The 17,889-nt window shown below is 30.4% G+C and overlaps 1 protein-coding gene and 1 long non-coding RNA gene across 4 annotated transcripts; both read left to right on the top strand.

Moving 5' to 3' along the window:
• Window positions 1–90: 90 nt before the first annotated feature.
• LOC146132974 (uncharacterized) lies at window positions 91–14,498 on the top strand. 3 transcript variants are annotated; one of them, XM_083397252.1, is made up of 11 exons: window positions 91–783; window positions 2,759–2,905; window positions 3,104–3,243; window positions 3,698–3,854; window positions 4,464–4,505; window positions 4,789–4,851; window positions 5,237–5,275; window positions 10,350–10,394; window positions 11,012–11,194; window positions 11,255–12,738; window positions 14,373–14,498. In XM_083397252.1, the coding sequence occupies exons 1-10, from the start codon at window positions 630–632 to the stop codon at window positions 11,602–11,604; spliced, it is 1,320 nt and encodes a 439-aa protein (XP_083253378.1). In that variant the 5' UTR covers window positions 91–629; the 3' UTR covers window positions 11,605–12,738; window positions 14,373–14,498. The 3 variants fall into 3 exon arrangements, with proteins under 3 accessions (XP_083253378.1, XP_083253377.1, XP_083253379.1); XM_083397251.1 differs by having other exon boundaries at window positions 2,756–2,905; XM_083397253.1 differs by lacking the exon at window positions 5,237–5,275 and having other exon boundaries at window positions 2,756–2,905.
• A 372-nt stretch (window positions 14,499–14,870) lies between these two features.
• Window positions 14,871–16,401, top strand: LOC146132973 (uncharacterized). Its single transcript, XR_014501668.1, has 5 exons — window positions 14,871–14,962; window positions 15,631–15,669; window positions 15,878–15,910; window positions 16,006–16,038; window positions 16,368–16,401. It is a non-coding gene; the product is annotated as an uncharacterized LOC146132973 (long non-coding RNA).
• Window positions 16,402–17,889: the final 1,488 nt, after the last annotated feature.

The following is a 17,889-nucleotide window of genomic DNA, read 5'->3' as shown; positions in this document are numbered from 1 at the left end:
TCCTAGTTATTTCTTTTTTTTTTTTTTACTGACAGTTTATTAAACAAAAAGAAATGTTGTTTCCTAATTATTTCTTTTCAAAACTAAAAAGAAAATATTCAATAGGTTTATCGCAATGTTGCCATACTTATTTGACTTAAAAACAGTTAAAAAATAAAAAAACATAGAATGTGTGACAAGAATATGCTTTAATCAGAATTAAGAAAAATAATAAAGAAAAATGATCAATTTGTTAATTTTTCACAATGCAACACAATAAAATTGCATTACTTTGTTTCTGAGCAAAGTTTTCTTAATTTTTTTCTGCCTACTGGGCTGCATTACCAACTAACATTGTTTTTGTATTGACAACTTTTCTATGGTTGCCAGGTGAGTTTATTGTATTTTGAGCACTAACTATATGCCACAAGCATAGCAATTTGTTTAAATTAGAAATCATTACTTAATCATCATTAACATTTTCAATTGTGGCAGGCTACTTATCAGCATGATAGTTTAATATCTTTAATCAAATTATACTTACATTCATATTCATAGTACATTTTTTTGAATAACAATTTATAAAAAAGCAGTTTCTAATAGATAATTTTTGTCTCCGGTTTTTTATAAAATATGTACCTTAAATATTGATGGAGAGCGTAATTTGTACTGCTCTGATAGCACTACTGAGTATTACTGCCTCAACCTGCAAAGATATTTCCATACAATGCTTTGAAGGAATTTGTTATCCAAACCATTTTGATCGGGAAATTCCTGATCAACCTTATTTCTGCAATTGGACTGGTATGTCTAAATTCTACTTATCATTGCTAATTTTTTTTCTAAGCAATGTTTTGATTAAAAATTAAGTTTTTTTATTATATTGCTGGTATAACAATTTATCAATAAATGCATTCCTACCTTTCATATTGGTGAATACCAGTGTTGTAAACAAGTCATTTTGAAATGACTTAAGTCCCAGTCAAGTTATTTGTAAAATAACTTAAGTCCAAGTCAAGTCTTTTTTAATAAATAACAAGTCAAGTCCCACTCCAAGTCATCGGTTGCGCAAGTTAAGTCCCAGTCAAGTCATAATTTGAGAAAGTGAACTTCAAGTCACGTCCTTGTCGTAAAAATAAAACGTTGAACTATTGGAATTTTTAATCTCGTACGATTATGAGCAATAACTGAACTAAAAAATGAAAAAAACTCAACTTATAGCAAACAAATTGTTTTATGTGCAAACATTTGGATAAATAGCTCAATTTTATTAAAAAAAGACTTACAGAAAGCACTTCAATTCAACCTAAATAATTTGCCCAAAAGACTTAAGTCAAGTCAAGTCCTTTGCCTGAATGACTTAAGTCAAGTCAAGTCATTTGCCCGAATGACTTAAGTCAAGTCAAGTCATTTGAAAACAGTGACTTAAGTGCACTTAAGTCAAGTCATTGACTTAAGTCATTACAACACTGGTGAATACCCAGACCCTTTGTGGGCTGTAAGGAAGTTTAAATGGGTCTGCAGAGTATTTTTTAAAATTCATTTTGTAAGTATGGTTAAAATATTAAATACTGCAAATATTGGCAAGTTTTTTTCCCTGTTAGCCTTAAATCTTCAGGGGAGGGGGGTAATCACCTTTTCCGAGCTTTCTGCTATTCAGATACATTTTTAGTTTCATAGCTACACTAAGTTTGCTTGAGAACAGCAGGTTAAGATGTATTTTTTGCCAGGGTGATCGGATCAAAAATCTATAAAAAGGGCAAAACTTTCTCAAACACAGGAATAATATTACAGATTAAATTTTTTATAACATCAAAATGCTTCTTGCTTCGGAGCAATTATTTCTTCCAAGATTATCTACTGAACTTGCAGACGAATGACAACCTATTGCGGCAGCAAAATAAAAAAAAGTTTTTTTAACAACCTTAATCTACCTTAAAGTTGTGTCTACCGGTAACATTTATTGAGTGCTGCCCTCTATAGATATGTTTTTTTGCCCAACTAAACTCCATGCTACTTCGATTATAATATTTTAACTGGATATGCTGACAGTGAAATCCAAAGCCTAATGCGCTATTTATTATCACTTGTCGACTAGTTCTAATTTAAGTATAATAAGCCAAACAGTCAAACAAAAATCTGCAGTCAATTGCTTTCTAAGAATGCCTGAGTTATAGTATTTAGTTGTAGAAAGGTCAATACGATCATGTAGATATTTGATCGAAAATTAACATCGGCAATAAAAAAGAATGATATGTTTCATTATTCTTCGCCTAATGATAAAACACTCTTCAAACTGATGGTTGCCACTCTGAACCAAAGCTTATTAAACTGCTGTTCACACGGAATAAGTTGGAGTGGTCACTAGTAGGTACCTACATAAATTTCACTCAATTGGTACCTCTCTATAAATGTAATTTTTCTGACCATCTAGTATACAAATTTGTAAACTTATATAAAAACAATCCATATATAATCTGAAATCAATAAGGTTTAGTTTATGTCAAAGATAAATGGTTGGAATGTTTTAAGAAATTAAAAGTAGTGCATTAAACATTCAAAAAGGACTGTAAAAAAATGTTATTGTTTTTTTTACACTTTTCTACAACCTTTAATATTTTTATATTTTATGTAATGTAATATTTTTAAACCTTATGGATGAAACAAATGCATAATTTATTTATAATTTTTATGACAAATGAAGATGTGGTTGCAAAATTCATTTTGCTCTAACAAGGTAAAACATTCGGCATAATATTTTTCACTTTATTGCAAGAAGTTAATAAAAATGAAGGAAAGCAATTTGAAAAAAATGATTTTGGAATTGATCAAACTCCAGCTGTAAAGCCAGAAATTATTGTTATGCAAACCTTTTTTTATGACAACAACAAAACAAATGGTCTTCTGGTAAAGTGGTCTGTTAAAGGTAAATTTGTATGTACTGTTCACCTATAAATTTGTTGAAGCTTTTAAAAACACCATTTTTAACAACTATAACATTAATATTATTAAATGAGAATTAGGCATCCGCAAATATAGTTTTTTATTTTTAAGTGTTCTAGACTAGATTTAGAATTCTGTTGCGAGGGTAAATAAAAATTAATAATAATTGTACCATATGTAGAAAAGCGACTCAGTATCAACTCAAAAGACATTTCAATGTTTTTTGTTGCAATTCATGTCGATGATTCTGATGAAAAACAATATTTTGCAAATATTAAAAAGAACTTAAACTCAACAATTAAAGTAACTACTGGTGACAAGGTAAGTTTCATTTTTGCATGAATTTGTACAAATGTACTAATTTTTTAAACCTTTCGAATAGCTGCCATACAGCACAATAAACTATATTCAAATTTTGTTATAACTCAATACCTCAATTTTGTTGAGTTTCGTAGTTACTTAATTACAGATTTTAACTTGTCGAAACAAACACGGCAAAAGGATAAAACGCAAACTAAAGCCTAATAAATTAGCGTTGAAAAATATTTTAGTTTTGCTTTTTGAACTTCTCCAATATTTATTCCTTATTGATATAAAATTTGTGTGACTTTTTGCTTTCTATTTGTCAAACTATTCCTGCTAAACAAATATTTTATGAGGAAACACATTGATCTGGATTACAAGGTCTAGTTACATGTGGGCAAAATTATTTTTTTACTTGCATCCACCTTTGTTGACGTATCCCTATTTTAAATATGCAAAATTTGTGTTATAGTTGGTGTTTAGTGTAGAGTATTGCGATGGGGAATCGGAGACTTCCTTAATTCCTAGGCAATGTGCTGCAAAAAATATATCAGTAGCTATACAAGCTCTTCCCTTATACCAACAAAATACAAATCAACAAATATCAAAGAAGACCATAATTCTTTCAAGTAAGTTAATAACAAAAGAACATATTATTTTGTTAGAAGTTAAATTTTTACAAAATGTCATTAGTGTATATCATAATTTATGCAAAAGTAAAACAAACTTAATATTACATATTAGTCTACTGTGGTACAATAAGACTATATGCTTACTTATCAAAAGCAACCACATTCGATTCATATGTACTAAGCTGGCAGTTAAGGTTTATAGAGGTATCGTAGGTTTACCAATTTGTTTGTTGTGCCAATAAACATATTTTGTTATTGTTTTGTACTTCCTTAAAAGTTTTGGTTTTGATTTTGATTTTGGGGTCTTATTCATTGCACTTATGTGGTAGACATGCATGGTCCATTTAAAAAATAAACGTTTTAATCGTGCAGTTTTGAAATCAGTTTTAAACTTCTGTACTTATCAGAAATACATAGTATTAACAAATATTTTATTTTTCAAATCAAGCAACCAGTCCGACACAACTGTGTGTATATATAGTACTGTTTTAAATAGCTAATGCTACCATTGTTTTCAAATACATTAATGTGAATCATTACTAATCGTTTAATCAAATCACTTGTCAGAATAAAAATTTGTAATATTTTTATGTTTTATTTGTTTAGGTTGTAAAAACAAATCATTTGCGGAAGTATGTAAATTACAGTGTAAGTATTGCATTACTTATTTTATGTGTAATATTTTTAATATTTTTTGTACTCCAATCTTTGACATTTTTAAAGATACTGAATAACCTTCAATATTATAATGATAAAATGTACAGCGTGATATTTACTTCTGCCCATGCTTAACGTGTGGCTCTTTGCAGTTAAACAAGGAGAAAATGTGACTCTTAGTCTCTGACTAGTTGGCCACCCCTGCTCTTATATCATATTATTTTTTGCTACTGTGATATTTTTTTAGCCTAAATCAAAAAAATTTAACTTGCAGATAATGATCCTCAAAAATGCGATAACTCCAATGGGGATTCAACTCATGAATCTTCGCCTTCAGGTTATTTACATAAATAATTCATTTATGTATTTTTTAACTGCCTACAAGATTAGACAAACATTGGATTTTGTTGCATGGAACATAACTGCAAATATTGTTATATTCTAAATACTAAAGTTTATCGATCATAACAGTCAATTTTTTAACAAAATAATGCTGCAGTGTTACTTAAACTTTTTTAACAATCTTTTCCTAAATTAAATTATATGCAAGTAAACATGGTATGCATCTTAAAATTGATTTTCACTATCTGATAATCCAGATACTTCTGTAGACCACAAAGTGGTCCCGATTGACAATTTCTATCTGCAAAGTTATAAGTGAAAATAAATTGTAGCAAACATCATTATAGGCTTTTAATTTTGATACTCTCATTTGTTTTTAGGTTACTTGCTTGCATTGCTTTCAATTCCTCTTTTCCTTGGTATGAAACATTTCATTATTTTTCCATAAGATTAATTTGTTTATTTACATAAATGTTTTGTAATGTCAAAAAACATATTACTACCCAGGGTCATTATATTTATATATATATATATACTGGGAACTATCCTATATTCTTATTACTGGTGGTCCAACTATATTTTGTCATGGGCCATCAGAAATATTTCTTTTGATTCGATGGTCCAATGTTGCAGCTGGAGATCCAGGATATTAGTTTAAACCAGGGGTGTGCAACCTTTCATACTCCCGGGCGAAATATGTGCATTCGGATTAGACCACGGGCCACTTGCATATCTGGTCGACTACCTGTTAGTGACTACCACGAAAAGAAAACCGTTTTGTTAGTTTATTGCGAATCAACGGAAACGTTTTAAAATCACAATGAGAGCTTTGAAGCTGGCTTTCTCTCCCAACCACCCTATCCAAGTCCCCAAAGTCCATTCTAAAGGTGTACATGAGTCAGTCCTTTGCGATGAAGTGATTATGAACTCCAGTTTGGAAACTTATCTTGATTGATATTTTTGTGGTAAAAATTTCCAGCACTTATTTCCAAGTACTTTTGCCTTTAAATCACTTTCTAAAAGTCTTAATTTGTTCTGAAACGATTTTATGTGTCCATACATGTCATTTTCATACTCTCCATTTGGCTACAGCTTTGTGTTGAGGTCATTTAGGTGTGTAGTTATATCAACCAAGAAAGCTATCACACAACCAACTTTCGTTTTCCAAAAATGTACTACTTCTTCTCTCATATCGTACAATTGTCTGAGCATGATGATGCAGCCCTTGTTCAACCAACGTAATTAGGTTAAGTAGGCCTACAACAGGTCTTTATGCTCAGAGTTGAGATCATCCAAAAACTGTTGGAACTGGCGATGATTATACTCTCGCGTTCAATCGAGTTTACTGCGTTAGTCTTTAGTGGCGGGACCAAGAACTTGTTTAAGTTTCAACATGTCCCCATTTTTGTGCAATGAAAAAACAATACTTCTTAATACCTTTTTATTGTCACAACACATGCTTTAAAACATAAAACGCTGGCTATTCAATTGTTTCTGCAATTGTTTCACTTTCTGTTTTCTAGCATCTCCATCCAGCTTTCCGTAAGAAGACCCAAAATGGTTTATCTTGTAGTGTCATTTAAAACTGTATATTTTGGTAGCAACAATTTTATTGCAAATAAGACACATGAGTTTATCATCCGAATTTAAATTTTACTAAATTTCGGCAAGTGTAAAATGGGAAAAAAGCACATAATAAAAATAACAAATGACTCATACTTGTTTTAGAGTATGATTTTTTTTTCAAAATATGGAGTTACCACGATGAACCGAAGCAATTTCAAAAGCCCGCAACTGAATGTTTGTGGTACTAGTCAAAAATCAAAGCACATCGCGGGCCGCATATTTTGATTCCGTGGACCACAGGTTCCACGCCCCTGGTTTAAACCATAAACATGTTGTCACATTTTACGTCATAATAAAATTAATCTTATGATACATGCTGTTCTTGAAAGAATTGGTGTGCAATTGTGGAACTAGCACTGTGTTAATCATGCTACGTGTGAAAACATTTGTGTCCCTTAGATTTTAGTTTACTGAATATGTACGCACTTTGCCTGTAAGATAAGCACTATTTATATTCACACATAAATAGCTGCACTGAACTCACGTAAAAACTAGATCGAAGCACAACAAAATTTGCTCATCTGGTTTTAAAAGTTTGATGGGTGTTTCTCATTTTACAATGGTCATATTGCCTAGATGTATAGAAAATCACATTAACCAAATAATTTGGCAGAAATTGAGTTTTGTTGAGTATCTGAGTCCACACAAATCTATTTTTTTGCAACGCCTTGCAATTTTGTAAATCGATTTGCATATCACATGTTCTAGCATTAGTTACTGACAAAGTTTTTACTTTTTTTTTTTTACATTAAATTAATTGTGGGTTTAGATATAGCTACATCAGATGTAAGAATGTGCTATATATAATAGGTATAATGCCATTTTTTTCAATTTAGGATCTGATTTAAATTTACAGTAAATTTATAGATTTGTATACAGTTGTGATATTAGTTTTGAAATTAAAAAAAACTTGGTTTTCGAACACAACCGTAACACCCTTGTATGCAAGTGTGCCTACAAAAAGGTTGTTGGCTCTGTTCTGATAATATTAGAAATCCCATATATGGTTGTGAGTGTGACCTGTGCGATTAAAGTTGGATTTTTTGGCATATATGGTAGTGCATAAAAACTTTTTAGCTAGGAAAATTAGGAATAAGTAAGCAATGAATAACATTTCAAAATCATATGATGTTTTAAAAGTTCATTAGTTTGTGTTTAGTTCGACCTTACCGAAATATAAGCAACCAATAACCCATTGCTTTTAAACATATGAGTTTGTCAACAATATCAAAATTATTCAATGTTTTTTAGCTTAATTGTTGTTCAAAGCGGTAACTTAAATTCCGTAAATTTTTCCATAAAAGTAATATGTTAAAAAATACACAGCCTAAACAGTAGAACAAATTTAGTTGAACTCATTCTAGCTGTGTATAACTTTCAACAAAACTTGAAAAAAATGAAAAAGCCAAGAATACTAAATGCTGCCAACACCATGGAATGTTAGGGTACACTATTCTTGAGGTTCTTACTAAATGTTAAAAATCTGTCCTTACCTATTGGATTTGAGTTATAAAACAAAGTAGTTATAAAGGTGCACTAAGTTTTATTCATCTCATGATTGTTTCTTTATTTTTAATGCTTGTGACCAGTTAGAGCAGAGGTTCCCAACCTGGGCGGTACCGCCCCCTTGTGGGCGTTGCTAAGCTACTTGTCTCATTTGGGGGGTGAACACACATAAGGGGGCGTTTCATAAAAGTACTTTCCGCAAATTTATATAAAAAAGTAACAAACATCACTGTAATACTGTATGTTATATTTAAGCTTAAATGGCAACTTTCCTACTGTGAACTTGTAGAAGTTTCTGTCCATTGTTAAATTTTGATGTAATAATTGGCTTTCTTATGTAAGGTTGTTGGGTTGTTGTTACGTTTCACTATTTTATATGCAACAAAATTTTTCTTTATTTAAAGTCTTGGTCAAGAAAGTTGACTTTTTTCCTGGTAGTAATGTATGTATATTACGAAATAATCCGGCGCTGGTCTAGAATCCTACTACAACAAACATTATTTGGGTTTAGGGTGCGGGTTTGGGTAGGTTAAGCAATATTATTATATTATAATAGTTGTTCCACCCTCACCTAAACACTTACCAACACTCTAATCCAACTGTTGTGTGTTACTTTAATACTTGTTTCAACACTGTTGTAGGATTCTAGACCAGTGTTCCAGAACTGATGTGCCGCGAAGTTCCCGGAGTTTGTGTTACTTTCGTCTGTAAGGGTACTGTTTAATAATCAGTTGAATTAGCGAAGGCTATGTTATATTAAGGCAGGTTTTTTAATCATATGCAATAATTCAAAGGTGTAATTTTATGAACTTTCCATAATATTTAAAACTTTTTTGAAACCAATACCAGAAATCGAATATCAAAATATATTTTTTAACTGACAACAATTATTTCCTTTATACCAAAGTCAAGATTAACCATACGCTCGAAACCCATAAATTACAACTGTAAATATTATTGGCATTGTGTGATTGTGCAATTAGTCTTGGCAGCTGTTTCTAAAAATAAATTATGCAAAAAAGTAAAACGAAGGACAGGTTTCATTTTTGAATGCTATTAAAAGCCTTCTGTAATCCAATCAGCTATTGCAAGAATGCATGAAACTACAATATGTTGAACCGTCAGCCATTTTAATTGCAGTAGCACAGAGTAGTTTGCACCAGTGTTTACCTTAACGCAATTATTGTTGTATGTAAATTATAAGTCTAATTTTTTAAGTTCTGCACCTACTTCTATTTAAGGGGGCGATATGCAATAATATGAAGCTCAAGTTTAAAAAAGGTTGGGAAACACTGAGTTAGAGTGTTAAACATGTTTTTAAACTTTTTTTGTCTGCTCGATTGTAATCTTTTTTTACCCTGACTACAAAATGAGCAATATTGGAATAATTGTTTTTGCTTTGTTAAATCTTACACTTTTACTGTTGAGCAACAGAAATATCTGAAAAATGCTTATTGTTAGGCTGCAATTATAATTGTAACCATCAACAACAACTCCTGTTTTTAGAGTTTTGTTATTTGCAAATTATTTTTTTAACTTACTGCAAATTTGCTCAATTTGAAAAGCTTTATAATTTCTTATTCTGTTTAAGTCTAGTCACAAATGGTTTTTCTAAGCAAGTTCTAAGCAAGTGAGAAGCTAGTGGTGACCAATTGAAGAGTTTCTGTGACTTTTTGTTAATTTTTAAACAGATAAATATATATATACAAAACACAAATTGTTTAAATTTACCTTATTTGAAGCTAGAATGGTACCATGATATTTGTAAACTAGCATGATATTTGTAAACCTAAAAAAAATTAACAACCTGAAGGATATACAATGTATGTCTATTGTGCATTTGTGTTAAGGATAAAAAGCTTTTTAAATACCTACAATTTTCAGATAAAACTGTTAGAATTTGTTTGGGAACCCAAATTATTGCTCTATTTGACCATTTACTGTAACCCTTCCTGAAAGATATTAGTGTACAACATCAAGTCATTTAAAACAAATCTTTAGATAAACAAACAAGTGTAAAACTGTTTACAATTCCTGGATAATTGCACTCATTAAATAATTTTTTGCTAAATTTAGTTTATCTTTGCTACTACACCAATGCCATGAGGTTCCTGAAACTCCAAAAAATTACATGTTATTACAGTCTAATCAAGTATTTTTAGTGGCAATTATGACAGATAGTTAAGAGGTCAAATAGTTTTTTAAGGAAAATGATTTTTTTTCAAAAAAGTTTGGCCTATTTCTTTGGGAAAAAGCCGCAGCCCATATTGTGAAATATAAACAGTAATTATATTATAATAATTAAGTTATAAAAAAAATATGTCTTACCAAAAATAATTTTCCATTTTATATTTGTTTTAGGAATTTTGCTTGGAATTTGGTGCAAATATTACAGAAGAAAAAAAGGTTAATACATTTATTTTGTGACTGAGATTTTTTTAGAAGCTTTAAATGTTAGTGATATTTTTAATATGTTCTGATTTTTATTGCAATATAATTGTTTTAAATTTGTTATTTTATTTCTCTGCTTTTTTGCAAGCATTTGATGAAGCCAGTGTATAGGCTACGCAAATCTTAAACTTTTGATCCCCAGTGTGCGAATCCCTGGTTTAAACAAAGTGATTTACAATAAACAGTTGGTAAACATTTATTCTTTCCTAAATTATTTGATTCAATTTCCTAATTTATAGAGACACAAGTGGGTCATAAACTATCTGTCGCGAACAGTGGTTCACTATCCCTGGTTTGGACAATAAACAAACCAAACAACTATTTTCAACCTTAAGGCATGAAAACTAAAATTATTTTTTTAAATAGAACAATAGCTTACCTGTAAAATTATGAAAAAATTGCCCTTTAGTAAAAACGTTTTGCCACCTCTGATTCAATGAAACTGACTAATATTAAGGTATACTTTTAGGAAATAAGTTGATTTCACAAGAACAATACAGCATTTTATTTATGTAGAAAGATTCTACATAATGCCATTTAATGGAAAATCTACTAAACTACCCCTTTTGTAGTGTCAAGTTCAGTTGTTATGTTGATCAACCGTACTGCAGAAGAGGCTCAATTTACAGATGAAGCAAATAAAATTGCAAGCTACCTAAACAATCATTTACTTAAAAGCTCTTTTGTATTTAACTTATGGGAAACACAAGATGCTGATACCAAACCAGATTGGTGGCTGCGTTCTAACCTAAAAGGTCAGTGACTTAGAGAACTAACAATCAAAACCATTTGGGCTAACTGCTTTTAATATAAAGGTTGTACCCATGTGATCTTCATTGGAACTCCGGCAGGTAAAACCACTTACAACAATTGGAAAGATCATCATGGAGTAGCTGACTGCTGTATTGCTGGAATTAGAATGATTTTACAAGAATGTTTGTATTTGCCAATAAGTGTAAAATACATCCTTTTGGGGGATGTGGATAACTACTTCAAGCATAAAGCTAAACCTTTAAAATATTCCAAAAGGTTTTGCTTCCGAAAGGATAGCTTTTCCTTTCCAAAAGAAGAAAAACTTTTTTTTAAGAATATTGTTGGAGATATTATTGATGGAAAACATCTGTCATCCGAAGAGCAAAATGGTTACTTGCAAAAACTTATATAAAACAATGTTTAATTTAATTATCCTCTTTAAACTATGCTTCTGCCAAAACTGAACTCTTCAGCGTCAGATTGAATGAACAACTTTGTGTTCTGATTATACATTTTTGTTTAAAAAAAAAAAATTGTTGGGTTTTATCAATACAATATACTAATTTAAGTAAAACACATTCAGGTATTTGTTTTTGTTGAAAAACAACCCTAAACTTAAATGGTGAACACAACTATTTTCAAAAAAATAGGTACATTATGTATTGAAGTCATATCAAATAAACCTGTAGTAACGCCAGCCTAATAATCACATAACATCGTAATAAGCTAATAAACAAAGGGATGTAGACGTCAATTTATTGTAGAAACATAAACAGTGATACCGTGCCTGTCAAAATTTGATATTTTAATTATTGAAAGTTACTTGTTTAGATTGTCATTAACAACAGTAAGTAGAAAGTAACAAATAATGCATTCCCTATGACAATCTTTGTACTTATAATATCACCTAAATAATTGGATTTGGTATCTTATTCTTAGATTGTGTTGGTGTTAAAATATCATTTATACACATAAAATGTAAACGTAGTACTGCCATTAATTGTTGATGATAATCTGGTATTCTACTGTTTAGTATGTAAACCCTTTAGTCGGTAACTTACCTGGCACAATTTCATATGTATTTTGTCTCCTTTGCAAGAGATCATAGCAAGTTTTTAGGGCATTTCACCTTACAATGTGAAATTTTTATTAACAGTTAATCTTACAAAGCTATTGGGCATTTAAGCTTTTAAAATATACCATGTTTGTTTATTTTATAATTGTACTTTTGCTTGTTTTAAAAATGCATATTTTCAATATTGAGCAAAAGCCCACTTTAGAGAGGTGAAAAACTTTAAAATCATAGACTATTAAATGCAAAAAAACGTTGTTTGTTCAAATAATATCATAAAGCATGACATTGTTTTGCATGACATTATCAGATTCTTAATTATTTTAAGGTTTAGTGACTATAAATTGTCAATGCCAGTGTATAGTTATTTGATATTATTTCTGATTGCTTCGTTTTTTAAAATTGGACTTCAAATTAAATGTAAAAAGTCAATCAAGGGCCAGGTTATCAAAAAGCCACGATGCCTTGTTAAAGGTAATTTAATGAATAATTGCTAAACCTTAGTACAATTTCTTTTCTTTTTTTATTCACAATTTTTGATTAAATAAAACTTTGTTAAATATATGTTTGAAGTTTAATAATGAAATTAAGCATTTTTGTTTAATAGTTGTTATTTAATTTAGCCTATGCAATAATCTATTTTTTATGGTCATTTTAATAATGTCATCCTTCATTTCATATGCTCTCAGGTGTATAAATTACTGTAATGATCTAAAATTTAATCTACTTTCTCGCAATTGGCTATGCTTATTTGTTTCTTCAAATTTAATATAAAAAAAACTTCATGCAGGTTTTGAAACCATATGGATTACTATATTCATAAATATTGTTATTTTAGGAACACTAAACACGGATCTGTTCATAATCTTTAGTAGAAAAAGTTTGCATATGTTTGCGGCAAAGTGCTCATCTTGTGCAGTAAAATGCGGTTGAGTTAAACGCCAATCATTATATAGACGCTCGGACGTTTTAGAACGCTTTAAAAAACAGAAAAAAGGAGGTCGCAAAGTAACAGCGATCAGAATTATATCGGAAAAGTACACTTGTCAGGCGAAAGTAGGACAAAAGTAAAACAATGAAGTCAATGGTAAGCAAAAGACGTGCGCAAACAGGAATTAACAATAAAAATAAGATAAAAACTCAACGATAGAAATGCGCGAATATATCATTTAAGTATATATTAAAGAAATACAAAGGGACTGGGACCGTGTCAACATTGAGAGCGAGCTTGTGCTGCTGTATGTGCAGCGACTCTAGAAGAAGGAGGCCGTAGCGATCTTGTGCCGAGCCCAAAATCTCTGGGGTAGTGAAGTCCACTCCGTTGTGTGTTACCTGATGTAACCTTCGAACCCGTATACATGAACATCAGCGTTTGGCATCCTCTAAAGTCTGCAAACATTTGCAGAACAATCCTAACCACTGAGTGGACTTCACTACCCTAAAGATTTTTGGCTTGGCACAAGATCGCTACCGCCTACTTCTTCTGAAGTCCCTGCTCATACAACAAGCCAGCTCTCAATGTTGACACGGTCTCCTTTGTATTTCTTTAATAGTTGAATGATATATTCGCGCATTTCTATCGTCAAGTTTTATTTTAATTGTTATTTCCTGTTTGCGCACGTCTTTTGCATACCATTTACTATATTGTTTTTCTTTGCCCTACTTTCGCCTTGCAGGTGTATGTAATCCCTATCACCGTTACTCTGTGATCTCCTTTTTTCTGTTTTAAAAGCGTTGGAAAACGTCTGAGCGTCTATATAGTGATTCGCGTTTATCTTAACCTCATTTTACCACACTGAAGATGGCATAAGCACTTGCCAAAACGTATGCAAATGAACAAATGAATCTGTTATCATTTATTTGGGCCACTCTTTTTCTACTGAAAATTGTTCTTTTAGGATTACAAAAACATTTGATGTTTAAATTTGGAAATTAGGTTGTAGTTTATTTTTTCCTTTCACTTTCATAAAAAGAATGTACTCATTTAGCAATTTTATTTTTGTTTTTTTAAATAGAAATAATCGGTTTAAAATGTTATAACACAGAATTTCAATCACAAAGTGTAAATAATTAACGTTTGGTAACACCCTTCTGCCATTAAATTCTAGCTCAAGATAGAGGATATGGTCCTTGCCTTAACCAAGGAGCACCTGGTTCGAAGCCTAACAGTTTTGATGCTATTTGGACTTTAAAAGGACATCGCATTGTTTTTAATATAACTTGGAGCATTGAGAGTTAGTGATAATTACATCACTAAATTTGCTTATTTTAGAAATGTTGCTTAGCAAAATAGATTGTTTTAATATAAATTTTATTTTTTGGTTAACTACTTGTCAAGTAAACTTAAAATGTTAAAAATATTGTATCGTTTATGCAACATTCTTGTTTACCATTAAAATACAATAACCACTTTCTATTTACATGTCTATATTTGACTGCATTTTCACAGGCTTTGTCATTCTCACCTATTGCTGAATGCACTTAAACTCTGACATCTGTTTTAACTTTCTTTAATTAATTTTTTTTCCCTTTATTAATACAAACGTAATTTTTGTTGGATATAACTGTGTTCAACATTTTTTTAGAAAACAAATTACAACAACGTGCTTTTTTGTTGAAAGTGCTGATGATTCCAGGAGGTATACAAAAAAAATTTATCATTGATTTACAACGTCCTAAAAAACGTGATCATGACATGGTAATATTTGCTGCTAAGATTTTCCTTCATTTAAGTTTTGATTACTTAAAATGTCTTGTTTATACTAATCTTAATAATGTAATGCTAATTTTTTAGATGTTAAAAGCTCAAAAGAATTAGTTTGGGTATATCACGCTGATTTTATTGCAATTTAATTTACAGAAGTTTAATAGTTTTATTAGACTAATTTTATGAGAACTGAGGGCTTTTTTGCTAGGTTCATCAATACATTTACAGTTTTTGTGGGTAGAAGTTATATGAACTATTAAAAATCCCTATCTGAACATAAGATAACTGAAATTTATTTCGTTTTTTGTAACAACTAGATTCAATTTTATTTCCTATTCAAACCTGACATCGAGGTTGAACCTAAACATCATTACAAGTTTGATCTTACAACTTGTCCAATGTACTATAATGCCACGGATGAGCAAACAATTACAAAAACCATTCTGTTACCAGGTAGTGTATACTTTTCTGCTAAACATAAAAAGAGTAGTTGGGGGTGCACGGATCTGTAATGTAGCTTACCAATAAATTTCATAGCCAAAAAGGTCGAGTAGATCAAGATGCTGTCGATCTACTCGACCTTTTTGGCTTTGAAATTTATTATTAAGGTAAAAAGAGTAATATTATGGCAATATGTAATTGGTTATATTTTATTTAAGGTTGCTGCAGTTTCACCAAAGATTTAAAAGTGTGCAAAGGTATATATATTCTTTGCGTGAGAACTCTTGGTTATTACAGTAATATGTTTATTTTGGTAAAAACCCTGTATGATAACTTTTGGTCTAAAAATTACCATTTTAAATTTTAACATATGTTAAAAAATAAAATAAAAGTTTAAAATATTAAATAGTAAATGTGTAATTCATATATTCCATTATTGATTTTACATTATAGCCTTTTTGGCAGGTTTCAATTTTTCCTATTGCAGAGGGGTTGATGGTGAGTGGCAATGTGTTAACTATAGCCACAAAATTGATATAGTTAAGTTTTATTTTAGGCGTTAGATGGACTGATAAACTTTTAATTTGTTGCAGGGCCTGTAAAAAAGGAACACCAAGACAAATATGGTAATGTATTGGAAAACATAGGTATTTTTATTAAAGTACTGCAAAACTTATCTTGCTCTTCCAATGCTCAGTTTAATTTTTTTTTTTTTTACTTAAACTAAAAAACATAAGTGTGATTGTCTCAGACCCTTTTATTCAACTATAGCTTTTAACTTGTGTTTAAATAAGTATGTGGTTTCATTTGTAAAATATATAATCAATAAAATACAAAAATCAAGACCTACCTTCCAATTTTCTTTAGTCAACCATGCTTTTTTAAGTTTGCATTTCCACTTTTGTTGTTATTTATTGTTTGAGGAATAAAACTCAACTATTTGTTTGTGATGCAGATTCAGGCCTGAGAACAACCAATTTGATTTTAACAACTCTTCTTGCAATCAGTTTGTTCATCATAATAGTTTTATTCTTCATTGGTTGGTTGATAAATATTAAAATATAAGTTTAAATATATTTATGGGTTTATCTATTTAACATTATACTAAAATTGCTGACAACTACTTCAAGCTTTTACAATTGTGTAAAACATTTGTAGTTTTTTAATAAAATGTTTATTGTACTACAAAAAATGTAACTCTTAATAACTTTTAACAAAACATTTTTTAGGCATTTATGCAATAACAATATGTCATGCAACAACAACATCAAGTCACACAAGAGGTATCTATTTTAAATTGTTTAATCATGTGTAATACATCTAGATTTATTTAAAGAAAGCTATCAGATCCTAATGATTAAAATACAGATATACTGCAAATCTGTATCGAGTAGCTGAAACAACTATAATTTTTTTTATAATGCATTGTTTAAAGTGGGTCTGGCTCTTGGTCACCTTTATTGAGACACCTGTGTCTATTGGGCGAGCAGCTATTTGCAGAGCCTTGGTTAAACATTTATCAATTCCTTTAGTAGAAGTAAAGCAGATTTAATTTTAAAATTTTTTTCAAAGTATAATTTTATTACAAGACTCATTGGCCTAGCTGAACTACGCTTAACTAAAACCACATGATGTTCATATAGCATTTGAAACATATACACAAATTGCCCAAAATTTATTGTGTTGAACAGTATAGACTTTCTTGTCTCAGTCAAAATCAGTCACTATAGGTTGTAATGTATTTATAAAATGCACAAAATCATTTACAAAAATAACAAAAACTGTAGTCAGCTTTTTGAATGTGGTCATTTAATTAAAAATTAGACCAACAACATTTAAGCGGTATTATATATTTATTTAAGCAGTGGTTCAGTAAGAGGTTGTCTGGTGGGTCACTGTGTACTATTTGCTGAACAAAAAATGTCAAGAAACAAACATACAAAACAAACTTTAGCTATACAGGGATCATAACTACCGCAAGTTTAACATTTGCTTTAATATAATTTGCTTCAGTGAACCACTCTTCATGATATCACCGTTGAAAAGCTTTTTGCTGAACTCCTGTAATCCCACAAAAAATGCTGCAGCATTTGTTAACTATTTAGGTTCTTAATATTTGTTTGAATCCGAATTTGAAAATCATCCAAAAACCTTGAATTATCAATCCAGACAATAACATTTAAACGAAGCAGCACCAAAGTTTCGCCTAAAATTAACATATAATTAAATATATGACCCACTTGTGCATCTTGAAGGATTAAGGTCGTGTTTGTGATCCACGTGACGAAAAGGTTCGCCAACCCTGCTATAGTGGGTAGGTTTTCAAAAGCTGAAAAGGGGTGTGCGACAACAAAAATGTTGGAAAACACTGCATAAGAGCAGGAGTCACCAAACTTTATTCATAAAAGGTGTGATCATGTCCACAGGCTGAATATAAATATTTTTGTCAAACTTTAATAACTTGATTATCGTTATAC

This window comes from Ascidiella aspersa, chromosome 9 (assembly GCF_963924565.1).
Source record: "Ascidiella aspersa chromosome 9, kaAscAspe10.2, whole genome shotgun sequence".
NCBI lineage: Eukaryota > Metazoa > Chordata > Ascidiacea > Phlebobranchia > Ascidiidae > Ascidiella > Ascidiella aspersa.
This window is presented reverse-complemented; position numbering and strand designations above follow the sequence as displayed.